The 18,374-nt window shown below is 32.4% G+C and overlaps 1 protein-coding gene across 1 annotated transcript in view; it reads right to left on the reverse strand.

Annotated features, from left to right (window-relative positions):
- Window positions 1-14,978, reverse strand: part of LOC106464458 (thyrotropin-releasing hormone receptor-like) — a 26,676-nt gene extending 11,698 nt beyond the window's left edge. Inside the window, exon 1 of the mRNA XM_013924607.2 lies at window positions 14,136-14,978. Within this exon, the coding sequence (XP_013780061.1) occupies window positions 14,136-14,978 (843 nt within the window). The remainder of the gene's footprint in view (window positions 1-14,135) is intronic.
- Window positions 14,979-18,374: the final 3,396 nt, after the last annotated feature.

Raw genomic sequence — 18,374 nt, forward strand, 5'->3', positions numbered from 1 at the left:
AGTGGGTGGAGAGTATTTTGTAAAACAGATACGCCCTTAACTATCACCGACGTGAAAATCAAAATATATAAACAGAGCATGAAATGAAGAGATATAGAGAGCGTCAACTTTCTACTTTCTTTTGATATTCAAATTTACGATAAATGACAGTTGATGTTCTTATATCATCCGTCTCTTCAGGTTTCACTGTCAATGTATTTTTATAGCCTATACTATATATATATATATATATATATATTGTAAAGTAAGTGTTTTTCTAGCGATTTTCCTTTGAAAGGCTTTATGAGGTTAGCTACAGAAATACAGGTTAGAAAAAATATTAGCTATATTGGTTCTTTAAAGATTATCCATTATTCTTATATTAAGAAGGGGCCTTTCGTTTGACTATATATAGATATAAATATATCACGTCTTGATCACAAAATAAAAGAAAAACACGTAAAAACTGTATTCTGTAGAACAAAAAATACCACTGAGCAGCATGCTTTAATCATTTTCTGTTTTCGAGCTGCATACTTTGTTTTGTTAAACCCATATATTTGAGTGTGTATGAGTGTAGGAGAATTAGCCTCGTTGTATTTATTACTTTACTTTAGTTTAGTTGTTTATTCAAAATTAGTCGTTTCGTCTTTATATTGGATAATTATACTGAGAACGTAAATTAATTCTCGTTTTACTAGTATCTGATAGATACCCTATTCTTTGTTTGGCTGTTTTATCTGTTTCTTTTAACTTGAATGCTCGCCGAAACGTAGTTAAAATAACTTTTCAACAAAATCGGTAATAAAAAACAAACCTTTTCTTACGTATATTCCATAAAACTGTTAAAGATTACCAATTAAAATCTATTAGGAATCCGTTCAGAAATGGCAAAAAGATATAGTTTTAATTGAGTTGTGAATGGAAAATATAAAGCACTTGAAAACTCGTGCTCTTCAAACAAATTTTGAGTTACATTTCCACAATTAAAAGGATAAGCTATTTAAAAGGTGAATTTATGTCATCATGATGGATGATATATTGCACTGTTACTTTGAAAATGCAGTTTAAAAAATTTGAAATATTTATTTTGACACATTATCGTTTGTGTTTTTGTTGGAGCTGAGCGTGATTAGCGTGTTCAGACAGGGGATCGGGAATCCGTTGATTAATGGTTCGCGTTCCACACTTTGGGGCCTTAGTTGTGTTATAGGATTGAGGGCCAAATCTGACTATTCAGTAAAATAGAATAGCCCAAGAGTTAGCTGTGAACTAGCTGCCTTCCCTTTAACCTAACAGTTTCAAATTAGTGACGGCTATGTACAAATGACCCTTTGTGTAGCCTTGCACGAAAAGTTAGAAAATAGAAAAAATGTGTTTCTGAATAATTGCTTATTGTCTGCACACGCCATTTTTTTTCTACTGAACATAATATCATTGGAAGACATAAGTTATATATACAAATCCTTTACATATTTAATCACTCACTGTATTATCTACCTGTCTGTGTATCCATCCATCCATGTTACCATTATTCAAACTCATTACATAATCCTTACATTGTAGTTAACCATAGAGGACCCAATAAGAAAAAAATAATAATTACAAGAAACACACCAAATCTCATTTTATGATTAAATTTACGACAGTACTTGAAGCAAACAACTAGTATTTGTTTGCATGCTCCGTAAGTGAGGTAAACTCTGTTATTTCTTTAATGTTTCTTTCGTTAACGATATTGGTTAGAACATTCAGTTTTATTTTCTAGTTTTATTACTACACTTTTATTATAGAGGCTACTTCGTATTGTTAACTTAGTGTGTTCATTTGGGACGAAAGCGAATCTCCTAAGATGAGCGAACCTCGTTTGATATCATTTGCTTTACAGCCGAAAATATTGTTAACAGTGAAATTATTAAACTGATGAAATAATTCATTCTAATTAACAGGTTGATTTTTAACTTGATTCAAGTATGTAGCTTGCTCTGATCGGAAGTTAATACTAATTAAGCTGTATTTATATGATCAATGAATCAAGGTAACATTACAAATGTTCAGATGTTTTATTATCAGTGTATGTGTGACATCTACGGACAGTTAATCTGTCCTACACAAATCTGGAGTTATATGGAGTTTGAAATGCTGAGCTGATCTGTTAGCGATGCATATCATAGTTAAATTACTTCATTTTTTTGTACTTGTATACATAAATATCCCCCCCCCCAAACGGTTAGGTATTTACTTAGAAGTTTAACTAAGACATTGTAAAAATTAAATAAGCAAAAATCCATAAAGCTATCTTTTACTCGCTCCCAGGTTCATTAGTTCTGATGGGTACTTTAAACGCTAGCGTTTTTAAGCATTATCTTAATTTTTGATGAAAATATAGAATGACGATGGGTCAATTTAGATGCAACATATATTTTTTTATTGAACAAATCAAGTACATTAATATCTGGTAAATATTATCTTTAGTTTTCCTGTTGAATATACCTGTCAATTCTTTGGCCAATCCAGAACAGAACAAGTAAAGAAAAAACTAATATCAATCCTTCAAACACAATGCAAACACGGTAGTAGAATGGTATTTGCATCATTCCTACATAACAGTAACAAGGTAGTAGAATGGCATTTGCATCATTCCTACATAACAGTAACAAGGTAGTAGAATGGCATTTGTATCATTCCTACATAACAGTAACAAGGTAGTAGGATGATATTTGCATCATTCCTACATAACAGTACAGGCACACAGTGTGGTGGAACGTTAACAGACAAATACAGGATAAATTAAACTCAATTGTGATTGAATAGCTATATATATATCGCTATATCTTAATTCTTTCCTGTGCTATTATGTAGGGATAATGCAAATGCCATCCCTACTATCTTGTTTGCATTGTTTTTTAAGGATTGATATTAGCCATCCCTATATTTATATCATTTTTTGAAAAGTCTTTCTTTTACTTATTTGCTTGTTGTTGTTTTTTTTAATGCAGTGCTTCAATAGACATAGGAAAGTTGTATTTATAACCAAATTCTAAATACAATGAGGTTCCAACTGTAATATCTATTGTTTATCTGTTATTGGCTGGTAATTCCTGTTTCACCCTGTACCTACGCTGACTTCAAGGAGTAACGATAACATGGTTTGCTACTAGAATTATAATTGTTTTAATTACTACTATAATAATACTTCGGATACTTCTTTTGAAACTCACCTCAGTGAAGAAGAAGAAAGAAGAACAAGAAATTGAAACTTTTTGCTGTGACACTTAGAGACATTCCCTGAACTTGTGACTCGGTCATTACATAGATATTGTTATAAAAGGAAATACTGTATAGTATTGTAAAGTTCTAATGATCTATTGAAGATATATTTAAAATACCGTTTCAATGAACAATCCGAGCCATCCCTACATAAGCAGTGCTACCACCTGTCTGATAAACCTTCAGTTTTTTAAGGATTTCAATAACACTGTGGTAACAGTTTTTCTCCGTGTTTTGTGTTTATTAATGTTGTAATTTCCCTGTGCAGTTATCTATGTAGAAGAGATAAAATATTCCTTAAATACGGAATAAAACCAGATATACTTGTAACTTCTTTTCTTCCTCCAGGGATGATTACAGCGTGAATGTTCAGAGCTTACATTAATGTGTTTTCTATGAAGCTATATGGGAGCGTATCTCCTGATGTATAAAACGTGTTGAACATTCCGAGTCATAAACAGGAATATATTCGCCGACTAATAACATCTACTATATATATATATATATATTCCAAAGTACAATGTGCGTAGTGTCAAAATCCCTAGAGGTTAGTTTGTACTAAAAACAAATCATTGAGAAAATGTGTCTACAAGAACTACTCCGTAGACTCTGAAGATAAGTTTGAATAGGCTCAGTTCAAAGGTAGTAATTACAACATATAAACTAATTATGATTCTTCGGAATTTTACTAAACACTTTATTTTGGTGCATAAAAGCCCAGTTGGTTAAAGACATGTTAATTAACTGTTAATGTGCAGTAATAACTATAAAACTACTTTGGAATGTAATTATTTTAAATCCTCAAACTATGAAACAAACTTTTATAAGCATCCTCTTGATCACCTTATTCAAGCCCAATTAAATTACCATGCACATTACTATTGTAGTAATAAAAATATTATGCGCAAAAGTCTCTTAATCGAAACGTAAAGATGGTTACTAAATCTGGCAAACCTCAACAGATCATCCTGTCAATATTTAGTGAAACCACTAACACCTATTAGTGAGCTACCTGAATAGCTACATGCGTTTTAATTTTTATAGTCTTTAACATACTTTTTATTAAATATTGTGTAATGCCTGACATTAATAAAACTGCAAACATAGTCAATTATGGGAGTTCTAGGTAAAACATCTTAACTCTCAAACCTGTCTCTCAAAAACTAAATAATAAGAACTTAATTTAAGTATTTGATACCAAAATTTGTTAGACGGCCGCGGCTAAAGTGTATAAAACGGACATACAGGGGTACATATAGAGATAGACAGACATAGACATAGATTGTATGCTGTAAAAACATAGTTAATTCTTTTTTTTTAAATATCTAAAAAAGTTGTAACGCAATTTGTAGACTCAGTAAGAAAATTAGTCCTCTATTAGTCTTATTTAGATAAAATTATTAATATGATCTATCAAACTATAAGTTGTTTGGCTCTATAATTGATCATTTCAGTAACAAGAACCGAATGATTTTAATACAAAGATTATTTAATAAGATAAAGACTTTTTTATTGATCTAATAGAACTGTAATTTGATGATGTGATAAAGCTACCTTCTTGACTAAGTTTCGCTCTTTTACTGATATTCAGGTTGCAAGTAGATTCAGTCCTTAACTTAAAATATTGATTAATGACATTGGTAATAAATTAAATGTGTTTTCACTTACTGGTTTGCATCACTGAGAAATATTTTGCTGAAGTCTTAGTGCAGTGCATTATATAAGAATTAAGAAAGATTGCTTTTATCAATACCTTCTAATTATCTTCTGACATACTCATTTCCTTCAGTCACATCATTCCAAGTTATTTCAATGAGTTCAACTAAATCTTACTTTCACCGGTTTATAATAAGCTACCAACGAAAATTACGTCTTACAAACTTTCCTGAAACAAAGTGAAAACATTCTGATTTGTGTGCTTCCGTTGGCAGAGTTTTAATCGAAATATGTAAATCGTGCTGGAGGTTTTTGGACGCTATATATATATATATTTAGATACTAAACATACAATACGAGTTTCATAACAGCACGAATTAGAAAACAATGAATAACTATGTTTGTGTTTTTCAAGATACCTGGGAAATTTAATTAGATAATATTTTGTTGTAGTTTTACAAAAACGTGTGTTAATCCTTAAGTATATGTAGCCGTGGCATAGCGGCTGATAGAATGGTCTTTTTTTTTCTATTCAAGTAAAACGTTTTAGCTCATAGCTCTTTCAACTCTTGACCAATATGATATCTAATTACAGTTTTTGGGCTTAGGAGGTCAAACCCTTTCGATTGATGTATTTGACGAAGGCCCAAGGTCTCATAGATAAAGTTAATTTAATCCTGTCTAAAATAATTTCAATTTGACGGTAGACTGGTATAGATCCTGATGAGTAATAAAATCGAATTGGGTATACACGCACCCCACGCTTGGTATACCTGGCGCACAAAAAATATGTAATATGTAAAGCTAAGTTTGTGTCTGTTTGTTCACACTTTCAGCCCCTAGTAGGTCTATAAGATATTGAATCAGCGTACTCAGGTTTAATGTCTGTGATGTCACATTCTTAGTGTCAATGAAACCTTTGTTGTCTAAATTGTTCCACAAAAGTTGGGGAGTGTAACCTCCATCTAATGTCATACCTAATTTTGGAAAAAAAGTATCAAATCAGCACAATTTGACACAGTGATACAGGCTGACATGAGGAAGATCATGAGAGAGGTTTGACCTCCATCTAACCTATATAAATAAACGTCAATACGTGTGTTTGTGTATATCTGTTCCTTATACGCTCCCACATTTCTTGATCAATCAGCACCAAATTTGACACAATAATACGAGATGACATGAAAAAGGTCATGAAGGGGGGAACGGTATCATAGATTAATTTTCTCTTTCCTGCCTAAAAAAAAATTTCAAGTGCCGAGGCTATTGAAGATTCCCTTTGGTTGCGGTTCAAATACATCGAAAACAAAATTAACAGGTTTTAGGTTAGTTTTACTTTTTTCATAAGACGCTGAATAGACAGTGGTACTTGAAATTAAATAGCAGTGTGAACAACCATTCTGCACACGTACGAGTATATACAGTCTTGGTTAAAATGTTTACATACTGGTCTATATTGGTGTAAATGTAATATTGATGCATGGTATAATCATTGAGTAAATGCCCGAGTACCAACATGTACGCGTTGTTATTCTGGTCCGTATAAGTTGTTTTGAGCATTTGTTTGTCAAAACACATGTACTTTTCTGTTTTGTGTAAAAGGTTGTGCTTTTGGTATAATATTTTTCAAAACAGATCAACACTTTGCTCAGACAATTTCTCTGTACTTAGTGTAGAATCACGCCTCATCATGTGCTAGAAATTATAGGGCGTCAAATTGTTTGTCTGTCCAGAAATGGTATGAAGCAAACGGACATTGCCAAAACAGTGTAATGTATCAAGAATCCTGAAATGTCATTGGACTACAGGAAACGTTGTTTCAGAAAAGTTTACTGATAGACGCCGAAAAACTACTGCTTTAGATGACCATGTTTTGTTTAGGTTAACATGCCAAGGTGGAAAGAAGTCTTGCAATACCTTAAGATAGGAATGACATGAACACATTCATTCCAGTGTATTCAGCAGAACAGTGAATAGGAGACTTACCAAACAAAATTATTTTGCAAGAATGGCTATCTGCAAACCAATGTTAATCAGAATTCACCACCGTCACCATGTTATTTGGGCAAGACAGCATGCCAACTTACAGTTAAGACACTGGCTACATGTCATCTTTTTACATGAGTCCTGTTGCCGGCTTGTTAAAGCAGTTGGTGGGATTCGTGTTCGTCGTTTGTCTGCAGAACAGATGAGAAAAGACTTTCTTTCCCACAGGAGGTGGTGCAGTACATATTTTGGCAGCTATTCATCATGGTGGAAAACTGCTCCATATCCTCCAGGAAAACTTCAATGGCGCTTCTTACATATATTACATTGAGACAATATTTCTGTTGTACGCTATGACAAGGTTTGGCAATAACTTTGTGTTCCAGGATGACAATACCACAGCCCACAGATTATCTCGACCAGGAGGACGTTACAAGATTGGCATAGCCAGCAAAGTATCCGGATTGTAATCCCACTGAAAACTGTTGGGTAGAACTAAGCTAAAACCATTGCTAACCACGATCTTAAACCAGCTACTGTAACTGAGTTGACGCTCCTTCAGGTGACAGTTTGGGAAAAAATCACAGTGAATTACATCAATAACCTCATCAACAGCATGCCACAACGCCTTGCGGAGGTTATTAGAGTACGAGGAGAACCAACTCAGTACTGAATGTTTAATATGAACCGATATAAGGTTACAGACGCTATTTTTAATAATTTGATGTTATATTTTGTCATTATATACGTTTTGGGAACGTTTTGTTGTGATAGGTGAAATGCTTAATTACACATGTCTCTACAGTTGTCTGATAAAATTATTTGCTGTTCTTATAAGTCGTTCATGCTGTCCATAGAACCTGTCTCATTATACAAATTACATATGTAGATGTTTAATATAACATATATTTTTTCAGTTAGACAGCGCTGAGTGTATTTGTATACCATCTTAATAATAATGATCTTATTTGTTACAAAATAGGCAAACAATTTGGCCAAGACCGTATTAATATTCTGAAGTTACCTTGAAAAATAAAAAATAATTAAGAGTAACTTATACCAAGTGTAGAATTTTGGTTTAAGTGTTAGTAGTTGGCAAGGATCTTCCACGTTTACCATTCAAAACAGTGACTGTCTTTGTATAATTAATCGATTTTTTTTTCGTTACATGATATTGTTTCCTTCTATCTTCGGAAGTTCTTCAAAATACCTTTTAAAAGCAATTTGATTTTGAAAATACTAGAGAACAGAGAGCTTCAAAATATGAAATTTCACTTTTACTAAAAGTCGTTTTTAAAATTTTGCTTGTTTTAGAGAATATAGTAAACGTCATGACGCACAACACTCGATTCCAAAAATGAATAAAAATACTTTGGAGAGCCACTGCAGGCAAATCATTGATGGAGCAATGACCATAAACAATTGAGTATCATGCTTGATTGTATTTGCTGTTTGTGAAAATATCACCGTTTTTTCATGTAAAGTATAACCATTACGGATTATATATTCGCTGAAACCATGCTACAAAAGAAAATTAAGGCTTCCAGATAAATACACGATTCTAACATAAAATGATTACTTTAATATAGAATAAAACTGATTAAAATGTCTTTGTGAGCTTTTCATTTTTTTTTGAGGACTAATTATTTCTTTACATTATTCAAACTACAAAAATATTACATGTGTCAAACCCAGAACTCACTTTTTCCAACTTATATGTATTTACACTTTAAAATATACTGCATCTGAGTCACCACAGAATTCTCCAAACACTGTTCAAAATAGATAAATTTTATTACGACAGATGTTAACAGAGTGATTGATGCCAAGTAATTGCCACCAATTTTATTTTTAAAAGAATTAAACTCAATTTGACTAATTCTGTCTTTCTAAAATAACCTCTAGAAATAAGATGTCTGGTAGCACTAGAATCAGCGGAAAAATTAGTTATTCGAAAGTTAATAATCTTCAAGTTACAAGTAATTTTCATTTCATTAAATAGAAGTCATGGTGTATAAACTTTCTCACTTGATCTCCATTAGCTCAGTGTTTATTGATATCAAGTTAATACTGCTTGAACAATATTTTAACTTTTTTATATAATTTTTCTTTTAACTTTGTTAAGGTGAGTTAGTGTTTTTATAATCTATGGAATATGTTTACGCGTAGATATATAATTAGGCATACATGGTTATTTTTGTGTTAGTGTCAGTATGATGACAACTATTTCACGTATTTCAAAAGTTCTAAGCAAACACTTTGAAAAATAAAGATTATTATACTAAATAAGGTGAAAACTGTTTAAGAACATCATTTACATTCAGTGATATATTTCCACTGAAGATATGAATGGAAGATTTCTACAGTGATCTAATATTAAACTTGTAGATTACTACAAAGAATAATTATGGAGTAACGCATGTAGACCAGTTAGATGATTATAGAGTTCAACGTTATCTAACAATTCACTTACCACAGTTGATTTTTATAACCCTAGGAACGTTTACTTCTTCATAATGTTTCCAAGGGACTAAGGTGTTGAATTTGGATTATTTATAATTATTCAATAATGTGAGCAGGAAGAGGATAGACACTCTCACAGGAAATAACTAAATCAATGTCATTCATTCACGCAATATGTCGTTACGATTAGTAAAGACAATGTAATTGGGGAGTGCTTGTTTGTTTAAGAAATTTCGCGCAAGTGTACACAAAAGCTATGTGCACATAGTCATCCCAATGTTTTTGCACTAGAATACTTTGTCTACCGAATAGTGAGATTTGACCGTCACTCTTTGAGCTCACCCATGGCTCCAAAGTGCGGAGCGCGTTTCAGAGGCAATTGGTTAGAAATCACAAACTCTCTAGCCGTAAGGCCATGTCCGGCATGTTATCGAGAAAATAAATGACACAGTACAGTAATAACTGTAATTTATAATATTTTCTCAAAACCCAAAGCAAAAACCAAGGCAAAACCCATGCTTTAAAATAATGCTAATAAATCACCCTGTTTTTTTGTTATGAAAATCAAGAATCTAATTGTCCATCATGAGATCTATAGTGCAAATGATTTGCCATGCAATCTACGCTTTAAAAATTCATGGCATTTTACTTCAATATGAAGTAGGGTCACATTGAAAGCATTCTGACACCAATGATAGTAACTTAAAATTAGGGTATTGATAAGGTTCTGATTTATTCTCAACCACACCTCTGAAGGAGGTGTTTCCAGAGCATCTTTTGTGAGTGACTGTCTACGCTTTCCAGTCGTCCGAATACTACACCATTTGATTAGAAGTGATAAAATGTAAAATGAATACAAGCTGATAAGCCCCATAATATCAATAATTTTTCATTCTCGGAGGTAAAACTCATGTTATCTTTCTTTGTTTCAGAATATTCCGCTTTGTAATAGCTAGCTCAGACTTTTTTAGTTTGTAGGGAAACAGCTTTTGTTGGTAACATTACAACGATATTTTTTCCGCACTTTTTGTTTTGTTTTAACAAAGGCGAATAAACATAAAGCTATCAGGAAATCGTAAAACTCAACATTTTCATTTTAGATAAGAGATATGCATGATTTACTATAACACTGAATGGCTGATTTATTAAGACATCCAACCAATTTCTGGACTCAATAGCCTGGACTTAGCATTGCTTAGACCCCACAAAATGTTAAAAATTGACTTCTTTCATTTGATCGTATCTGAAATTGTTCGATTGTATTCCATTCATTCAATAGTATTACCTTTGAATTCTTCTTACTCTCATTACAAACCACAAAATATATTAGTATAATGATGAAAAGTAATAAACACTCATGTCTCTGTTTTGTTCCATTTTGTTTTTTTTGTGGACGTTCAGTTGAAATAAACACCAATTCTCTGACAACTTTTACTGGAACTTCTTCGTTACTATTTTTTAGTTTTTCTCTTGGGAATATGAAGTCATCGGGTGACCAGTAACTTAATTCCACGAAGTAACCATCTAGTCTGAGAGGATCATTTAAACTAACTGATATTCAATCGTTTGGGTTCCTCCAAGACTCAAGCAATTCATTTGATAATTATAAGATGCGTTTACTGGTATATCCGAGATTTAGAGGTTATTATATTAAAGTAACGTGATGTAAAATAATAAAAGAAAATTATAAAGATTTACCTAATAATTTTTTTAGGTGTGAATTGAAAAATCAAAGTTAACTTATAGCTGAGAACATTTTTCATTTGGAATGTAAGCATTAAACGATGGGTGTAATTTAAATTAACTTTTAATGTTTTCTCTTTTGACTTTTACCAAAAACTTTAAGCCTGAAATCAGTATATTTTTCTTTCCTACGATGACACGTTCCATAACGTATTACAGGAATATAATAGCTGATGCAGGCCAAGAAAGAAGCTATTAACACGACTAGTTTTGATCAGTTCTTAAAGTTGTTCACTTCGCTATATCTCGAATACTCTTTGCTTATGTACCCTACTAAACATACGGCATACTTACAATATAACATGTTTCAAAATAATGAGCCACAGTTTTATTTACTACCAACGCCACATAACGCCAAAATGTATGAAGTAAGTCTGCTTGAAGTTCATTCTGATTATTCTATTGATCTTAAGTTAAGTAAAATGTGTTTTCTGAGAAACTTATAAAACTGTTTGATATTAGGTATTTTTGTGGTGCAGAAATTTTATAAAAATAATAAAATAAGGTTAATCGCAAAAAGCAACAACAACAAAACACAACAGGTAGAGTTCTGTGTCAGTTCGTAAAGCTTGGAAGTATAAGGTTCTTTAGATTTAATATGCCGACATTTAAGTTAGAGTATTTGTAATGTTAAATGTTTTTAATCCTGAACGTCTTTTTAGACACTTTTTATTTGTTGCAATAAACATCTTATTTTATCTTATTATTCATGTATTTTAGATGAATGGATTCGACTCTATTAAAACTCATTTCACAAACTCGAATTGCGAATTTTCCTTCTTGGCAAAAAACTTTTAATTTACTTGGTTAAGATCAAGTTCCTGGCAATATGGTTTTCATTTAGTGATAGTATTAGTCCATGTGTCACAAAGATCTCTCTGATTTAGAAAAATTGGTTTTAATTTCGAATCAAAGAGACTATTGTGATATTTCTACAATTTGCTCGAGAACTGATCCTATCCATGTAAGTTTGTTCATGTTCTTGAAACATTAATGTGTTGTAGCTGGAAAATAATTTTGCTATGTGTTTTTGTAATTAGTTGATAATATGATCTAAGTGCACTTAGTTGACATGGCATATCAATAAATCGATTTTAAATGTCTTGACATATCGTGTAGATTTTTCATTAAGTGTTATGATTTCTACATCAGCAGAGTATAGAAGAAACACATTACTTGGACATGGATCTTAAATATTAAATATTATTTACACATTTATATAGTGACCGTATATAGTATGTATATAGTGGCTCAGGAGTACGTTCGGAAGGCTTATAACGCTAAAAAACGGTTTTCGATACCCGTGGTGGGTACAGCACAGATAGCCCATCGAACAGCTTTACGCTTAACAACTAACATTTTTTATATACAGTATAATACAGGGTAATCAACATCACCTGACACCATTTTCAAACAAATTGTATTTCGTATGTTTGATTTTTTTTCCCTTGAGATTTAGCTTTGTTAAGAGATTATGTCAGTAAAATAGAACTAGCGTTCTTTCTGAGGAAAAAACATGATCAGTCCTAATGATCTTACAATAACTCGTTCGTTGCTCTTTGATTGTCTTAGACTTTTCGCCCAAAGCTACACAAAGTCTATCTGCATATCGTTGTCCTTAACTTTAAACTAACAGCTAATCAAATGCATCCAACGTCAACTTTTAGGCTACTTTTATCTAACTGACTAGTGGTGTTTGATCGTCGCTTGTATAGCGCACCCAAGGCCCAAAAGGGTGAAGCGCGTTTTTGCAACAATGGGACGCAAATAATAAATCTTCAGGTTTAGAGTTTGTTGAAGAAATAATGTGAATAAAATACTATATAAAGTAGACAACAGGGTAGCTTCACAAGACTTGCGTTCTGCTAAACCGAGTTTCAAATTATTTTGATTTTATTGTAATAATACTCGTAAAGTTCTGCACTATTTAACTTGGTCCTATGTAAAGTGTAAGATTTATTGTTCATTATACAAAAAAAATATTAAAAGGGAACGGTTTAAGTATAATAAAAGCAATTAAAAATTATTTTAAAAAGTATATCCTATGGGTCTAATAAGCGCTTAACTGGTTTATGTTTCTCTGTTATTATGTGAATTTATATAGATATCTGTAGACAAAACATGTTAAGGTATATATATATACTAGCGTATAGCTCGTCAAAAATGACGCGGCAAATAAAACCACCCCCACCCCATAGTATAACCTAACCTCACATTTCATAGTAAACTAAATTAAACAAATTTTGCGAAATCAGGTTTAATCAACAAATAACCAGAAAAGTGCAGTGAGGCAGTCAAACATCGGTAAATTCCTTTGTGAGCCAATCAAAATTATTATCATTCATGAAATTAATTCGTGGGGTATTCAGAAAATGATTATTGGTAAAAATCAGTTAGATTAACAACTTATAATATATAGAAAAGCCAGTGGTAACAGTACGTGTCAAGAATGACTTTTATGTTATATCGCTTAGGAACAAGAGTATAACCTGATATTGTTGCTAGTCTATGTACTGAAAGATAAAAATGAAATGTATAAAGAACAAAACTGAAAAAATACTTGTTGATTTCTTAATTTAGAGTCTCTGTTGATTAAAGTGGTTCGTTTTTTATTAAAAACGTTGGTGATATAACAGAAAACAGCTTAATTCAAAAACAATTTAAGTTTAAAATTGAATCGATATTTTTACTTTCATGATAAATTTTATGCACCTGACTCTAGGCTAGGCGATCCCACATTACGTCCTTACTTTAGGCTTATTATACCAACACCAACTACACCTATAAGGTTTCACAGCACCTTTTCACCCCCATCACTAAAATCGCAATGGGCAGAATGTAATCGAACTATCCTATCTGGATAAATGCATTTTGGCTTTCATGACTCCTCCTATTTCGAGAAATGAAGCGTGACGTAACACACACTGGCTTTTATATTGACTATATATATATACATATATTAATTTAAATATAAAGTATTAAGCTTATCCAGTATAAAGTATAAACATATACCAAAATATTTAATATCTATTCTCTACCTGTACTCTGGCGTTCATGCTACTGGTTCGTTTGGAGTCTGAACTACGACTAGTGTTGTTTCCGGGATTCTTGGGGATTTCGTTAGAGAAGAGGATCCTTGCGATTAAACTGTAAAGTACACAGGACAGCAGAAGAGGAAAGACATAAAAGAGAACCAGATCAGAAAAGAAGTAGCCCAGATAATGTTTCCTTGACAACGCAAAAGTGCAGGTTTCTCTGTTGCTATAACCTTTGTAGAAGATGGGTTCTATCTTGGTGAGAAAGAACCAAGGGAAGCAGTAAAGACAAGCAAACACCCAGACTCCAACAATGATCTTCTTGGCTCTGCTTACAGTACAGACCATCTGGGCTCGCATCGGGTGACAAATAGCGATATATCGTTCAACAGTAAAGGCCGTGATAGACAAGGATGAGGCGTTGATTCCTAAATACTGGAGAAAGATGAAGAGCGCACATCCTACTCTTCCCCAAATCCATTCGTCACTAAGTAAAAAATATGATAAGATTTCATTGGGCACTGACGATATCAGAACCATCAGGTCAGCAATAGAAAGACTAACCAGGTAACAGTTGGTTGGAGAGTGCATGCTGCGGGTTCGAAGAACAACAAGTACCACCATAATGTTTCCTAAAACTCCTATCACAAAAATAAAACCTTGAAAGACAGTTCCAATAATACGGTAGTACAGAGAATAATAGGAAGGATTTGGCAAATCTTCAAAAGTCTGATTTGTTCCATTTTCTGTGAAATTTTTCAAATAAAACTTGTATTTGTCATGAAAGTTATCTTCCCACGTCTGCTCCTGCTCTGCATCTAAGAATGGTGACAGCGTAGAAGCCATTTAATTTATTAATGGTCGCTAGCTGTAACTGTTCGAGATAAGAAGCACGAGCTGATGTAGCTTGCAAGACGGAGATTTACATTTTGAAGGACTTTCCATATCTACCTCTGTAGTGTTTGACGTAAACTGTAACTGCGTTTCTATCGATTGAAACTCTAATATTTATGGTTTTACTTACTACAAATTAAAATCTTTTTTTCCCACTTACTTAATATCAGAACAAGTTATTTCAAGTTAATATAAAAATAAAAAGTCCCTTGGGAACCCAACGGTTGAAGGAATCGTGTGACTTTCTGGGTTAAAGACTTATCCGATGCGGTTTGGTGGCTGAATGGTTAGTTGTTGTGGTCACGGAAGTATGATCTGGTGCTCACGTCAAGAGGGCCAGTTCCTTAACGCTGTCCGTTTAGTAAATGCGTTCAGGTTGTCATGACAACTACAGAAAGCTGCTTGTGGTTGGATGAAAGAAAGCTTGTTTGAGAACGAGAGCATCTTGGGGTTGAGGGTCTTAAGTATTAGTTTTACACATTGTTTTACAGAAGAATCTGTAGTGGTGTGAATATATGCTACAGCTGATTCTATGCATAAATTTAAGGATTATAATTGCGGGAAATCAGTTTTATACTCATTCAAAATTTCCGTTTATAATAGAAGTTTATTAAGTGAAGTAACTTATTTAATCTGTACTCAGTGTACGTTCTATGCGCATAGATAGATAGACAGACAGACAAATAGATAGATTTAAATAAAACTAAAATAGATACAGTGTAGACGTACGCACAAGTGGATAAATGTACGTGTACACAACATGAGTGTGAATTAAAATTAATAAACGCACACAAGCACAAATTGGATGATAAATTTATATAGATAAATAAAATTAGAGAAGTATTTATAAATAAAAATGGTACACGCAAACTGTAGTTTGTGCAAGCGCTTTTTAAAGCGGTTATGAATTTTGCTTCATTATACAGATTATTAAATTTTGGTATACAGGAAAGTCTAAGAATCTGTGGTTAATAAAAATGTCAAGATTGTTGATTTTTGATTGATGAATATTGTCAAAAATACATGTATTGCTTCTTAATGTTTGTCAATTTATGTTTAAAACCAAGCCTGTTGTTTTATGAAGGACCTTAACTTAAAGCCTGCTCAAGCGTGTGGCTTTTCATCTTGTGGTTTTTGTATTCCAAAAATATAATAACGGAAAGTAAAGAAAAATATAAGTTCTTATCTCACTGAAAAGTCTGGCAACCTCAAACATATTTTTTGCTATAAACGCAATAGATAAACGTCCACACCTGAAGGCATGGAATATTTTGAAGGATCCTACTCTTTATCACATACCTAGGGGAGTGATCAGAACGGATAAAGTTCCAAAATAAAACATTTAGCTATTCATTGTAAGGGATTTCGTATTGACAGAGAGTTATATATATATATAGTTCAATATTATCTATGTTGTTCTTAAGCACAAAGGGCTCTGCCCACCACGGGTATCGAAACCCGGTTTCTAGCGGCATAAGTCCACAGACATGCCGCTGTGCCACTGAGGGGCCAGTATTGTCTAAATAAATATAATAGTACTGCCTGTTGTATGTCCATGTAGCTACTTCGCAGGCTTAGATGGATCTTCACCAAAATTGGTATGGAGGTTCATTAGGTCCATGTGGGAGTACATACAAATGTTCAGTTTTGAATTTTGCCTTTTGCGGTTTTTATGGACGTTTTTGTGTTTTCTACCACAACCTAAACTCCTTTGGATGAATCTTCACCAAATTAGGCATGAAGGTTTGTTGGGTCGTGCGGAGATACACGTCAATTTGCGGTTTCACATTTTGTGTTTTACAGTTTTTTGGGGCGTTTTTTGCGCTTTTTACAATTACATATAAGGGAAGCAACTTTTCATGTCCTAAGATAAACTTTCATTAATCATGAATTTACATCACTTCCGTCCATGGGATGGGTACTCCAGCTAGTAATAAAATAAAATAATGTTTCAAAATAAATAACACTTGCTTTTCAACTGTATATTAATGTTTGTAATTCAAGCTACTTTTTCTTATTTACAAAACGAAAAACATTTACAGATTAAAACAGTACACTCTAATATTCATCAAAAGGTATGATACATAGCATCACGTAAGTTATCAAAACCACTATTTGAAATGAGCTCCTGCAAAGTTCAATATGGTTATTACGCCTCGGAACTCCTATTTATAATTAGAAAAGGAATTAGGTTATTTAATTTTCATCCATAGTTTTAGTTTTGTAAAAATGGCATTTTTTTAACCACATCAAGCAATGCCTAGTTGATTTTGAAATATATTCATATAAGGCGCATCCTAAACTTAACATTTTAGAAGCACATAATAAAATCGGTAGAAATCACATTGGAATTACTACTAAAAATATTCATAGGGTGTGTCTGGTTGAGAAACATAAAAATATATTTAAAACACCTCAAATATAGCTTTGTTCAATTCATCTCATAAAAACACTTTTTTAAATTTTACTTTTAGATGTTATTTTCATAACTGAAAATATGAAACTGAAAATTTAGCTTTTAATAAGGCTCAACGTAAATGGCAAATCTTTTAATTATTATTTTACGTTGATCTAGAATTGTTTGAATGATTCCTACATGATATATGAGGATAATGGACCGTCGGTTCAGAATTATCTTAATGGTTGCATTTTCAACTTGTTACTGCAATGATGATATAATTTGATTGCTTCTGTTATATCAGTGTTATTTCTGGAAATGACTGTATGCATTAGTTTTAGTAGTACATTTCATGATTATCTTTCCTGGTGTTGATTCCAGTGTAATTTTTTATTGTTGTTGTTGCAGTATGCATAACGTTATGGAGCAACGTTTGGTGTATGACTAGTTTTTATGTTACATCCTCACTTTATGGGTGGGTAATGAGAACAAAAATAACAATGAAAACGAAAAAGATGCTTCAAGAAATTCTAACAAATTAATGGCTTTAAAAGCATGTATTTTTATTAATTCTAATATTTTTATTAGTTATTTATAACTTGTGTTAGCTAAAATAAAGTGTACCATATGAGTTAAATCTACAGAGTTAATTAGATTAAAAGTGCCTTTCATACATAGATAAACATGCAATCTTTTGAGGTGGTGAACACACTTTCTTTTTATGAGCTTCTTCGCTTCTTGTTGCACAGAAAGAGATTATCTGTCTCAATGTTTGTTTTTTTATGGAACAAATCCTGTTAGATCCCGTATAAAAGAAAAGATTGATGCAATTTCCGTAGTTTAGATTTTGTTACTTATTATTTGTTAATGACAAAAAACACATGATAGATCTAATTGCTCATCGATACTCTGAGTTTTTAAAAATATGTATATTGTCGAACTATTTATAC

This window comes from Limulus polyphemus, unplaced genomic scaffold (genome assembly GCF_000517525.1).
Source record: "Limulus polyphemus unplaced genomic scaffold, Limulus_polyphemus-2.1.2 Scaffold60, whole genome shotgun sequence".
NCBI lineage: Eukaryota > Metazoa > Arthropoda > Merostomata > Xiphosura > Limulidae > Limulus > Limulus polyphemus.